The sequence below is a fragment of the Acomys russatus genome, chromosome 8 (genome assembly GCF_903995435.1).
Source record: "Acomys russatus chromosome 8, mAcoRus1.1, whole genome shotgun sequence".
In the NCBI taxonomy this organism is placed as follows: Eukaryota; Metazoa; Chordata; class Mammalia; order Rodentia; family Muridae; genus Acomys; species Acomys russatus.
This window is the reverse complement of record NC_067144.1, coordinates 37,805,515-37,819,532: the sequence shown is the minus strand read 5'-3', so window position 1 is coordinate 37,819,532 and position 14,018 is coordinate 37,805,515. Positions and strand designations below refer to the sequence as shown.

At 41.9% G+C, this 14,018-nt stretch overlaps 1 protein-coding gene across 1 annotated transcript in view; it reads left to right on the top strand.

Annotated features, from left to right (window-relative positions):
• Positions 1-10,824, top strand: part of Nxpe3 (neurexophilin and PC-esterase domain family member 3) — a 45,698-nt gene extending 34,874 nt beyond the window's left edge. Inside the window, exons 4-5 of the mRNA XM_051150050.1 lie at positions 6,029-6,235; positions 10,003-10,824. Of these exons, the coding sequence (XP_051006007.1) occupies positions 6,029-6,235; positions 10,003-10,553 (758 nt within the window). The 3' untranslated portion in view covers positions 10,554-10,824. The remainder of the gene's footprint in view (positions 1-6,028; positions 6,236-10,002) is intronic.
• The last annotated feature ends 3,194 nt before the right edge of the window (positions 10,825-14,018 follow it).

Below are 14,018 nucleotides of genomic sequence, written 5' to 3'. Positions count from 1 at the left end.
AGTGATAAATAGGAGTTTTTTTGTTCTTCAATCTTGGAGTGGGGGGCTTGAGACAGAGTTTCTCCATGTAGTTCTGGCTGTCCTGGAAATTGCTCTGTAGTCCAGGCTGGCCTTGAACTCAGAGATGCACCTGTCTCTCCCTCTAAATTGTGGGATTAAAGGCATGTACCATCACTACCCAGTCCCATTCTTAAAAGTTTTGAGAATGGGGACTTCCTTGTCCAGTGTGGACAGAGCACACAGGAAGATTTCAGGAGCCAGGCAGCAGTAGCTCTGTTTCAGCACTGAGGGACTTCTGGCTGCACTGCTTCTTTTCCACCCACTTGCCGCATTTGCACCCTTCTAAGGCAAATTGGGCAGATGTTTATCTTTACCCAGCATGCCCCAGGTCTGTCAGGAATAGGCATAGGCTTGTGATAGTTAGATGTTGGGTAGAGAGAAAACAGATTAAAAAATTAACTTGGGATTTTTTTTTATGGAAGAAAGTAGCTCAAAGTTATTAGGAACAGAATACTCTGGCTTTGAGTAAGAAAGGAATATTGTAGCAGGCACATACTTAGGAAAACATTTGCTTTCTATATCCAAGGAGCTCAGATTGAGAACCTTCCCAAAGTCCACACTACTGAAGCTCACTGTGTTGCCTTTTATGAAAACATTCTGTTTCTACATAAACTTTGCTCCAATAACTTCAGCTTCTGTTGAATTCAACTGTAGCAATGATTTCTGTGACATTCCTTTAAAGATTTATTAATTGGAATGCTAGTGTGAAGTAAGGTTGTCCCTTTTCATATCTATCTATCTATTATCTATCTATCTATCTATCTATCTATCTATCTATCTATCTATCTACCCATCTGTCTGAGACAGGGTTTCATTATGCAGTCCTGGCTATCCTGGAACTCACTATGTAGAATAGGCTGGCCTCAAGCTCACAGAGAGTGCTGAGACCAAAAGTGTGTACTACTATGCCCAGTTATGTGTTTTTGAGATAAAACTTAGCGTAACTCATTCACTATGTGTGTGTGAGTGTGTGTGCTCATGCATGTGCCAAAATCATTTCAAAGTTGACAAATGAAAACATACTCTGTTTGGATGCTGCAAATGCACACTGGCTTCAGATAAGAACTTTGCCTGCCTCAGCCTTTCTGGTGCTGGGATTGCGAGCATGTGCTAGTCCTCCTTAGCCTGCGCCCATCTCTTTATTGAGCACTTCCATATTTTCTGACACCATAAGATGTTTTAGGCTCATTTTGTATCTTCCCCACCCCATCCTTAAGAGTTCCTAATCTTAAAAAAATTAAAAAAAAAAAAAAGAGTTCCTAATCTTTTCCTTTTCTTTTTTTCATGTTTTTAAAATTATGTTTCTTTTTAATATATACATTTATACTATTACACATGAATAAAATAAACTACATACAGCAGGAAGAACCACGAGACAATCAGGAATTATATAAATGTTCATTCATAGTGACTTGGCTATTTGTATTTGGCAAACTTGAAGTAAACATCTTTTTTATCTTGTTGGGTCTAAATTTCTGAATGAAAATCACTATCATATCTCTTCTCTATTAACTTAAAACATCTATCTTGATCTAAAACATCTTAACCCGTAACCAACTAAGCTTAATTGTAAGACTACTCTATCTAGTCTTCAACCCATCAGAGACTTGAGAAGGAATAAAACTTAAATACCTGAGTGAACAGGAAGTGCAGGTTAGCAGCTTCCCCCCCGCCCCAAAAATGGCAGAGACAGTTTACTGCCTGAACAGTTACCAACACTCTATAACGTTGGAACATCATCTTTGTCCTTCTAGCCTGATATATCTGAAAGACATATTTGCGAGGCAGGAACTATTGAGGACTTGCTCACCCTGTCTTGGCAGAGTTTGGCTGTTGACTCTGCCTGCATCCAAGCTTGCCCTTTTTCAGGCAGAATTCTGTGTGTGGCAGAAACGAAGATATTTTGCCAGTGGCTGGTTTGCCACATTTGAAGCCAACTTCATAAGGAGGTTCTTTGATGCTCATCATCTTCTTTGAGGGAGGCTAGGTGTTGCCTAATCTTTTCTTAACACACACATAAACACACATATGAAAATTTAAACAGGGAACTACTGCACATAATTACTTTTTACTAGGTGCCAAATAACATTAAGGAAAATTTTTAGATTGATTTGAATGAATTCATAATCTTACCCCTTTCTTACTTTTATATGACATACATTTTGAAGCTTTTTTGCCCAACAAGTTTGACTATTTATGTTTAAGCTAACTCATTTCCCCCTAAGATATATATTTAGAGTGCAGTGTATTGCCAGAGACTGCCATGCTAACACCATATGATGCTATAATTTAAATCCAAAGCAAGAAACAGTTTTAGTTGGAGTAGGCCTGCTTATCAAAGGCAAGTGTCTGGTGAAGGACAGACTCTCCCAGTGTTAGAATTACTGACAACTTTTCATTAGTATCTGTGCTGTGGTCCCTATAAACTCCTAGCTAAATGACTTAGGGACCTTGATGGATACTACCCTTGTTGGAAATTTGAACGCATTCCTTATGAGGGAACCTTATTTATTTTGATGAAATGGTACCCAAACGTCTGCCCTTAATTCTCATGGTATTCCTGTCATCCTTTCATCTTAATAGGTAGCTGAGGAGAAATTCTTAGCCCCCTTTCCTCTCATTTTGGTCCAGAGAGCCTTCATTAGGCTAACGGATGAGGCAGATTTGTACAGCAGAATAAATACCATCATCCTAAGGCCAGCAGTGTCTACTTGCAAAAGATCACCACTTTTGCCATTCCCTCACAGAAGGAGTCAGTTGGGAGTCACTAGACTCTCATCTGAGCCTCCAGCTAGTTCTCTCAGCTATTTGCCTTAACTGTAAGTGGCCTTTGGGGTCTGTGGTGGGGCTAGAATGCGTAGGCTGCGGAAGACTTGGAGGAAGGCACTCTATCTGTGGCTGCTGGGAAGCCAGCTCCTGTCACTGAGTGAAGGCATTCCAGGGTGGCATACTCCCCGCTCTGTAAGGAAGTTCAGTCAACTCATTGGCTACCCAGGATGAACTTTGGTGGAGCTGAACCTTGGTTTGCCTTTGGAACTGTTGTGGGTGGGGAGTGGATATTTGCTGGTCTCCCCTGCGGAGAAAATTCTTGCGGTACACAGGATGACACTCTATGGAGAAAAAACATCAGGCTTAGGCCTGGACGAGAAGCTAAGATGTTTGGAGAACCCACGACAGTACTTGCAAGTAATAAAAATTATGACTTCTGTTTTATACAAAGATTCCCCAAAAATTTATTTTTGAATAAGCCAAATACATACTTATTTTGCATAAAGATGTCTTGGTAAAATTTTCCCTTTTCTAATATTTGGGATAACAATTTAGTAATATGGAATTTTTATTTTTTGTCTTAATTTTTATTCCAAAAAAACTAGATTAGAGGTTATTTTTATCAGTTTAAGAGAATTTCATATCTTAGTGATCTGAAGGCCTATGAAGTTTGCCCATGAAGTTCCAAGAAGCACATTTTAAGCAACTTTAGATTATTTGAAACCAGACAGGAAATGCCTTTGTATGACTTGACCATAAGGGGGCAGTATAGGCACATGCGTTCCGCTCTTAAACAGCACCCTGCGTTTAAAGAATGAATGTCGGGTTCAGTAATTGATTTGCTTTGCTTGACTAAACTCTGGTAGTAAATATAATTAACATTCTCATGGAAATGGTAATTGCTTCCTGCGTGATATATACTTTTCTTTTTAACATGTATTTGACACAAAATAACTGAATCTGCCCAATTACCAGGGGTAAAATTGTAACTTCAAAATCACTTTTAATTCTCATTCTAGTCAATGTTTTCTCTGTGTCCCAGGTGTGTTCTCTGCATCTCTCTGGCTATACGCTTGGCTTTGAAACATTAAATCAAAGAGGGCAGGTGAGACAGCTCACCTGGCAAAGCCCTGAGTGCCAAGCTTGATAACCTGAGTTTAATCCTTTGCTCCCACATAGCAGAAGGAGAGAACTGACTCCTGCTAGTAGTCTCTGACTTCCAAATGTGTATTATAGTGTGTGCAACACACACACACACACACACACACACACACACACACACACACACACACACACGGGCGCGCACACACACAAAGTGCAATAATAATAAAACGGCGATGCAGTTCAGGGAAGTTGGAGGTGAAGCAATGATTGATAGCATGTTGAGGTTTTGTTTTGCTCACAGTGATTTTTTTGGCTTTGTTTGGAGATGGTGTTATGCCATGTGCCTATGTTGGTCTTGAACTCAAGTGATCCTCCTGCCTCAGCCTCCTGAGTAGTGTAGCCATGTCTCCGAACTATATCTTGCTATTTCTGGCTATGGGATTTATTCTTGAATAAGTCAGATAAATGTTTATCATTTGCCTTTTTTACATTTTCCCCTTCGCAATCATATTTGTCAAACTAATACTTTTGCAAAATACCAGTTACTTTTCTACTTAGTCACTGAAGCATTAAGATACCTAAGGGGAAAAAAAAACCTAAATATGCAGTATCAGGGGAAATCCTGCTGTTTCTTTGGTATATTACAATAGCACATGGCATCCGTAAGCTATATGGCATAGATGTATTTATGGGAACAGTTTTCACCTGGTTTTGGAGGTAAATAATCAGACCAGATTATAGCTCCTCCTCTCCTTTACCTAAACTAATAAGCTAGAAAACATGTATTTTAAAAGAGAGATGGAAATACAAAATAATTTGGATTGAGTAACATGGACAGTGGTAAGGAGTTAAATGACTTGAAAACAGTCACAGATAGGCTGACTTGAATTTCGAGGTCAAATAGCATTTGCATTCCAATTGTGGCTCAACTGGTGACTGAAGTGATTGGATTGTGACTGGTGCCGAACCCTGGGGTGAGTAAGGAAGTGGCATAAAATGATTGGTGCTACTTGGAAATTACACATTGAGTTATTAAAAACGGAATAAGTTTATATCCTTAGGAAAAAGATGAAAGAAATGGCTGACATCTATGATAACATGTTTTACAGATGGCCTGGCGTGGTAATTGAGAAGCTGGGCTTGGGGCTCACCTGTTTGCTTTGGGTTCTGACAGTGCCTCTTCATGAACTGAGCTCTGAGCCTTTGCTCAAGTGGCTTGCTTGGAACAGCAGGAGCACTGATAGGAATTTTAAGAGATTGTGTGAGCCTACATGAGATAACATGTGTCACGGCCCCAAACTACCCAGAACATAGTTAACTTGCAGAGGATACTAGCTATTACTATGTGTTTTGAAGCCATGCCATTTGTTGCTTCCACAGTGGCATTTCCCAAGGGAGGTGTAAAGACATAGAGACAATGACTCTCTCTGAAGGTGCCCTAGTGCTGGTGTTACCATGTGTAGCTAGGTTACAACGGTGAGAACACACTGCTAGTGCCTTTTAGCATTGCTTATGATTCCTAAAGACCCGATCATTTGTGGGGGAATAACTCATCACATGGCATTGGCTTCTCTGTAGTTGACAATGGTGGTTTTCTGAATTAAAATTTGAATTCATATTGCTATGATAATATTTGTGTATATATAAAAATCTCACATATATATGTATATATACATATAAAACTTAATGTAAGATTAAGTTATCATTTGGCTTTCAGGCACTGGGATAAAAACTATTCCTCTCATTCTGCAGTAATGCTGGGCAGATGCTTACATTTCCTTGGGTTTTGGCTTCCTTTATTTTGAACTTTGATGAGCACACACATACACAGAGTGAATGCCTGAAGTGCTCTTCCCCCTTGTGCTGTACAGTACCCCCCCATCCACTTCTCATCTTCCCATTTTAGTATCGGGGGAAAGCCTGGGATTTCTTCAAGCTATGACAACAGGAAGTATTGCCTATAAGCTTGCAGTACAGCAAATATGTGGGTGGTTTCTTTCTTTTTTCTTTTTTCTTTTTTTTTTGTGTGTGTTTGTGTTTGGAGATGAGTTTCAGAATCTTATAATAGATTCCCCCCCCCCCTTTTTCTTTGCAGAAACTGATGCCCTAGAAGTATCTCATGGCTCAGGAACTTTTCCTTCTGGATACTTCTACAAAAACCAGTGGAGGCCCAGAAGGTTTAAGATGCGCCATTTTAATGACCCTGACAACATTACAGAATGCTTGCAAAGAAAAATGGTGTACTTATTTGGTGACTCAACAATCAGGCAGTGGTTTGAATACCTCACTACATTTGTTCCAGGTTGGTGCTCTGCTTTTGGTCTCATGACTATTTCCAGTACGTGTGAAACCAGTTTTGAAATGAGCAGACTCACTTTGGACCCTGAAGAGAGGAATCAGGGGAAGAGGCAATTTCTCTGTAAAGATGTTTCTTAACCCAGATGTGTGACAGCTTCTGGTCACTAGTGGAGTCATGGTCTTGTGGAGGGTTACCCTACTCTCTCTCTCTCTCTCTCTCTCTCTCTCTCTCTCTCTCTGATCTTGGATGTGTCATCTACTTCTCAGGCCTTCATTTCTCTTTGTCTGATCTGACAGCTGCACCATGTCGCCTCACAGGTGTCTTCACTTCTAATATTCTCGCCATGTCCAGCTGTCTCTTTTCCAGTTCCGTGTGGCTCATCTCTAGCTCTGCACAGGATTTTACTGGAAGGAAGTGGCCAAATGTGTCCCATAGCAAAGGCTTCCCTTGGGCGATCATTGATGAGACGCTGAGGGAGAGATGGCTTCTGTTGAGAGACTCTGGGCAAGTCCTAGCTTTCGTAGCTTCATCTGACACTACTTTCCAGATCCAGGATGAGACTGTAACTGGTTGGAGACCCACCACTTACCCACAGGAGGCGCCCTCTTCTTTTTCTGGGGGTGTGCATTTACCTGTTAAGGAACAGGTGGTGGTGGAGGAAGTATTTGTGTTTTGTCCATGTGTGTATGGGTGCAAATGGGTATGTTGTAGAGGAATGTTCACGGAGGTCAAGGTCAGCCTTTGGTGTGGCTCTCAGGCTCTGAGAGACCTGGCTGTCCCTGCCTCCCCAGCACCTCCCTCTTCGCTTAGATTCTGAGGGTCAAACTCAGGTCCTTATACTTGTACCGAAAGCACTGATGGAGCCATCCTTAGTCTGTGTGGGGACTTTGTTTGTTTGTTTTTAATGGTCGTAAATCGAGGTATTGCTTTTTAAGATTTATTTATTTATGTATATGGGTACTTTGTCTGCGTGTATATCTTCATACCAGAAGACAACATCAGACAGTTGTGAGCTGCCATGTGGGTGCTGGGAATTGAACTCAAGACCTTCTGAACAGCAGGGAGGCTCTTAACCATGGAGTTATATCTCTTCAGCCCTGTAAATGGAGTTTGTTTTTGTTTTGTTTGTGGGTTCCTTCTGATGTTTTTTTTTTCATTATTTCTAGTTTACTTTTTAAAGGGAAAGAAAATAGATTGTACCCCAAAAGGAAGAAAGTCAATTCTAATTACTGTCCCCCCGCCCCCCATTGAAACAGCCATGTTTGGCTTCTAGTTGGTGAAGCCTAGATTAAAAATCTGGAGGAGGCAGTAATGTGGGGCAGGGTGCTGGGTGAGCCTTGCTGCTGACCAGGCAGGCCTTCAAGACATCTGCAGTTGCTTCTGCATAATTTCTGATGACGTAGCTTGATATTTCCTTTAATAGCAATGATCATCTCATTGACTGTTTTGATCATTTTCCACCCGACCCTTTTACGGACAGATTTTCATCTGATATCATTAAAGCCTTGTGTGGGCGCCGGATCTTTATCAAAAGAAAATGATAGCATGAACTTTTATTCACTTCAACTCTGGAGGCAAAATAGTAAAGAATTGAGCAGGAGAGTCTAAAAGCTTGGGACAGCCGACAGGAAAGATTAAAATGTGCTTTACCCCTTAAGGGGACAATAAGACTAGTATAGTCTGTTGTGTCCTTTTCAGAATTGACTATAAACTGTGAGGCAGGGCTGTGACATCTTTGTTGGCTAATTTATGGTGCCTGTGGAAGTGGGAATTGGATAGTTGGCAAGGAAATGTGACTAGAACTTTGTTATCAACATTTACTCGTGTGTGTGTGTGTGTGTGTGTGTGTGTGTGTGTGTGTGTGTGTGTGTGTATTTAATTTGAGACAGGCTTCCTTGTGTACCTGCTAGCCTGCAGCTTGCTTTATACACCAGCCTGGCCTCCGCTTTGCGGGGGTCCTCCTCTCTCTGCTTTCCATATGTGTAGGTTTTGGTGGAAACTGGGCCTTGAAACACAGCTTAGAGGGGAGGGAGCCAAGGGTTTTCTAATTTCTGCTCTTGAATCACTCACTTCCTCCCCCCTCCCCCACTTGCTCTACTTTTCTTTTATCTGAGACGTGGTATCACCATCTGACTAGCCTGGAACTCACTACCTAGACCAGGCTGGCCTCAAACTCATAGAGATCCATCTGCCTCTGCCTCCTCAGTGCTAGGATTCAGGGACTGTGCCACCACGGCCCACTTAACTTTGTTATTTCTTATGCTACACAAGTTGTCTTGTAGGACATTAGTATGGCTTTCCAACAATGGGTAAACCTAAAAATCAAAAGAAACAATCACTTTTTTTTTTTCTTTTGCTTACTGGAAAAACAAGGAACTTGCTTTTTAAATTCAAGAGTATAATTTAGATTTTTTTACTTTCTAATACTTTTTATTTATTTGTTTACCAATTTTGAAGCAAGATCTCTTTCTTTCTCTGTGGCCCTGGGAAGCTTTGAATTCAGTAACATGCTCCCCGCCCCCACTTTACCCTCCCAAGTGCTGCCATTACAAACACATGCTATCATTTTTGCCTTAAAAGTTTTGGTTTATATGAATAAATTAATAAAATTTAAAAAAGTTTTTGTTTTTGTTTTCTGGTTTTTCGAGACAAGGTTTCTCTGTATAATAGTCCTGGCTGTCCTGGGCTCACTTTGTAGACCAAGCTAGCCTTGAATTCACAGAGATCCTCCTGCCTCTGCCTCCCAGAATGCTGAGATTAAAGGTGTGCGCCACCAGGCCTGGCTTAAAAGCTTGTTTTTTGTTTTTTGTTTTTTTGGTTTTTTTTTGAGATAGGGTTTCTCTGTGTTAGCCTTAGCTGTCCTGGACTCACTTTGTAGACCAAGCTGTCCTTGAACTCACAGCGATCCATCTGTCTCTGCTTCCTGAGTACTGGGATTAAAGGCATACACCAACAGGCCTGGCATTCAAAAGCGTATTTTTAATTGGTAAATAATTGCATGTATTTAGAGGGTACAATGTAACATATTGATTTTATCACGCTAACTGATATGCCTGTAACTTTGTATACTTGTTTATCCAGTGAGAACATTTAAACTCTCTTTGGGTAGCTATTGTCAGTTGTAGCCACCGTGCTGTGCAGTAGGTCTCACAACTGACTCTAACCTTATTAAGCTAGGTTTCTTTGGCTAGCTTCTCCCCTTTGGTTCCCAAGCTCCCCGGTTCCTGGTGAGTTTCTACTCTCTGAGAGGTAAACTCTTAGAATTGCTTCATATAAGGGAGGTCACAGTGTATTTGTCTTTCTGTGCCTGGCTTATTTCACTTAGCATGGTGTCCTTCCAGGATTATTCATTTTGCTGCAAATGGCAGAATTTCCAAAAAGATGTGTGTGGTTACCAAAATATGCTCATAAAGCAGACGTTACAGACCCTGTGCTAGAACTTAGATTACTTATCTATTAGAAAGATAAAGTATGAACGGCAACTTTATTCTTATATATTCTGTGACCCATGCAAATAGCGAGCTTTCTTGGCTTAATGGAGGTAGCCATCTTAGACATACACAGACTTTGTCACTGATAATGTTGCTTATTATATGATGTTTTGGACTGATTTGAATAATTAGGGCACTAGACTAAAGGTCCATTGATTCATTGAGCCTTTTTGTTGTACTTCTATTTTAGAAGCTGTTTTGCAAAGCCACTTGAGTGTTTAGAATGTATGTATTTAGATGGAATGTTGTCATGAATTTAATTGTTTTTTCTTGTTTCAGATTTAGTGGAGTTTAATTTGGGTAGTCCCAAGAACGTGGGTCCCTTCCTTGCAGTGGACCAGAAACACAATATCTTGCTCAAATATCGCTGTCACGGGCCACCCATCCGCTTCTCCAGCGTCTTTAGCAATGAGCTCCGTTATGTGGCGAATGAACTGAATGGGATTGTGGGAGGGAAGAACACAGTGGTGGCCATAGCTGTATGGTCTCACTTCAGCACATTCCCCTTGGAAGTATATATCCGGAGGCTCAGGAACATCCGACGAGCAGTGGTCCAACTCTTGGATCGCAGCCCTAAGACTGTGGTTGTCATCCGTACAGCCAATGCCCAAGAGCTGGGGCCTGAGGTGAGCCTTTTCAACAGCGACTGGTACAGCTTTCAGCTGGACACGGTCCTGCGGAGGATGTTTTCAGGGGTTGGCGTCTATCTCGTGGATGCCTGGGAGATGACCTTGGCTCATCATCTGCCCCACAAGCTGCATCCAGAGGAGGTGATTGTAAAGAACCAGATGGACATGTTCTTATCTTACGTCTGCCCCTTGGAGACCTAGCCGTCATCAAGTACGCCGAGGAATCGCCTTTAGTGACTTTGCCAGCTGACCCGTAGCATAGGAAATTTGTGATAGCTTTACTGTGAAGTGGATGCTACCAACCTGTTTGACATTTCAAAACAGAGCTGTACTTTGCATAATGACTCGTAAAGGACTCCCAGCGCAGACTGCTTTTGTATCTACCTGTAGGGCTTCTCCATCTTAACTTAAGCCATCGTAGAGCTCTGATTTACAGCGTCTACACACTGTATTGCCCTTGTAACCAAAGACACTAATGTGTGGATTACAACTAGCTTCTCCTGGGGTGGAGATGACTGTGCTGATGCTTACGAGAAGTGTTCTGATATAAACAGAAGGGATGGAGGTGGTTGACAGTGTTGTGTTTGCTATTTATCTGGTAAAGGAAATTGAATGCATCTTCATGAATAGCACTGAGTTGCCTCAAGAATAGAGAGGGGTTATTGTCAGAGGTTCCTGTGGCTGCGCTGAAACTGCCACATCTCAGGAGTGTCTATTGACTTATATTTTTTTCAGTTGCTTGTAAAGGCCAATGCGTGTGGTCAGAGTTTTATAATGAGGATATTAACCGTTTCTTGCTTTTATCTAGGAAAGAAGCAAAATGGAAGAGCAGAAAATCTCTGCTTTGGATTGGTATCGGCCCTGGATAATTGTTTCTTACCTGATTCCCTGAAATTTTATGTGATGAATTCTTATTCTAGAATACTCACTTTTGGAAACAAATATGTAAACAGAAGTTTATTTTTATGTTCTGAAGCTTGTGGCTTTTAAGAACGGACTTTTATGTAAAGAATGCCGCTGGTCTTCATAAAATTGTAGAGTTTTTCCACTCAGCAATTCCAGACATTTCTCTTTTCTTCTAGCTGTCATGAAGTATATGCCAAAATTAGATGCTAAACTAGATCAGAAGTTTATAAAATTAGATATTAAAATCCACGACAGGTATTTCTTGATTTGGGCATAAAGTATACATACACACTGTCTCATGGTTGGACATGGGAGCCACTGATTAGCTATTTGCTGCTATTCCTTCTAGCTTTTTGGACTGTACTTCAAACCCAGGGCCTTGTACACACTAGGGCAGTTGCCCTACCAACAGGAATATTCCTAGTCCATTTCTGGACATCTAAAAATAACAGGATTGGCCATTTTATTGGGCTTTGTTTTATTAATATCTAATGGTTTTAAATGAAATGCAGGATCATTTAATAAGTAACTTTTGCATTCTGAGAGGTTACGATATGCTGTTGCTTTCCCTGAACAGACACGTATAAACACTTCAGTGGTTTGGGAGGTGAAGGCAGATGCTTAGAACAAGAAAAATACATACGCTTTGGGGAATGGAAAATTTGGGCTTTTAATGCAGAGGACTTAAGTTCTTCCTTTCCTAAGGGACCATTAAATTCATTAAATATTTTTTTTGTGGGGGAAAAGTTTTAGAACTGTTTCTAGCGTCTTAGCAGGACCAGTGAAGTTAAACATATTATAATTGCTTAGTTTTTGCAGGACTTGTGCCTGCTAGGTAAGCATTCTGTCAGTGAGGTAACACCCCTCCCTTCAGCCCCTGCCCTAGGTAAGCATTCTTTCAGTGAGGTAACCCCCCCAGCCCCCAGCCCCTGCTCTAGGTAAGCATTTTGTAAGCGAGGTAACCCTCCCCCCAGCCCCTGCCCTAGGTAAGCATTCTGTCAGTGAGGTAACCCTCCCCCCCCCCCAGCCCCTGCCCCATTTTTAAACCTTTTATTTTAAGAGAAGTTCTCCATAAGATCACAGGCTGGTGTTGAACTTGCCTTGTAGCCTACAAAAGCTTTGAATTTTCCATCTTCCTGCGTTAGACTCTGTAGTAACTGGGCCTATAGCCTGTGCCACCAGCCTGGTTAAAATAGCTCATTTTAGAGACAGCCCCTGCTCCCCCCACAGCTGTGGAGAATGAGCTTTCCATGGGTTGTATGTGAATAGGAGGTCTAGGTTCTCTGCATGCATTGTCCTTATTTGGTATATCACTTTGTTCAGGCCCCCCTGGGTCCAGATCTTCCAGCCCTAATGGTCTCCTTCTGGGGCTTCTGACCCCTCCAGGTCCTTTCATCCCCCCTCCCCCGTATTCCATACAACTATCAGCGTTCCACCCAGAGTCCAGCTGCAAGTCCCAGCTGGTGCCCATGATTTGATCACTTCCCAGTAGTGAGGAGGCCCTGGGGACACACAGAGGAAGGGAAGGAAGGCTATCTTGATGAGACCTGATAGGCTGTGGTCAGACAGTGGGGGAGGAAGGCCCCTCTGTCAGAGGTCTAGGGGAGAGGAATAGGGCAGAAAAGGGAGGGAGGGTGGGGAGAGAACATAAGAGTGAGGGGATAACAACTGGGGTGAAATGTGAATAAATTATAATAAATTAAAAAATGAAAATAAAAAATAAACAAAGCTCATTTTAAGCCAGGCATGGTGGTGCACACCTTTAATACCAGCACTTGGGAGGTAGAGGCAGGTAGGTTTCTGAGTTTGAGACTAGCCTGGTCTACTGAGTAATTCTAGGATAGCCAGGGATACACAGAGAAATCCTGCCTCAGGGGCGGGGAGGGGGGAGTAGGGGGAGAGGAATGCTCATTTTAAGTGGTTCTTAAATGAATTAGGAACTGTACCTCCAGGGTTTATGGAATTAACCTTTGTGCTAAATGCCCTGAGAGTCTAATGCAGTTGCAGGGTTCCACACTTTGAGAAATAGTGACAAAGAAAAGATTGATCCGGAGAAGTAACGTTGCTTTTCTCTTATTTCAAGGCTGTGTGAAGTACCCAGTTCTGGTCATGATTCAGGAAGATAAAGGAAGAGCTCAGGTTTGGATGCAGGTACATGGCCTGCTTAGCTCTGGCTTGTTTGACTTCTGTTTGGAGAACTGGTGGACATTTCCTTAAGCGGGATTTGGGGAGGAGGTGGAGGAGTTGGAGGAGGAGGAGGAGGAGGAGGAGGAGGAGGAGGAGTTATTTTCCCAGTGAGATTCCCAGGCCTGCCCACTATTGCTTCGGAGTGACTTGTCTCCATGGCTGATTTCTTCCAGCCTTGTTTAGCATTTGCTTTTTCAGTCTGGTTGCACGAGGGTTTAACAGTTTCTTGGGACAGTTTCTTGACGCCCTTTCAGTCACCTTCACCCCTCTCTTGCCTTTTGTACTCTGGTGTGGAAATTTTTATAGGAGTTAAAAGTGTTACCTAAATACTTCCCAGAGCAGTTAGATACAGGTTGAATGTCTCTAATCTGAAAATCCTAAAAAAGCTACAGCTTTTTGAATACTTGACATTACAAGTGGTAAAGGTTCACGGACATTATGTCATGGGCCGCACTCAAAAGGTGGATCTAGGGCTGGAGAGACAGCTCAGGTTCAGAGTGCTTCCTGCTTTACAGAGTCCTGAGTCCTGAGTACCCATACTAAGGGCCTTACAAACTACCAGTGACTGATGCT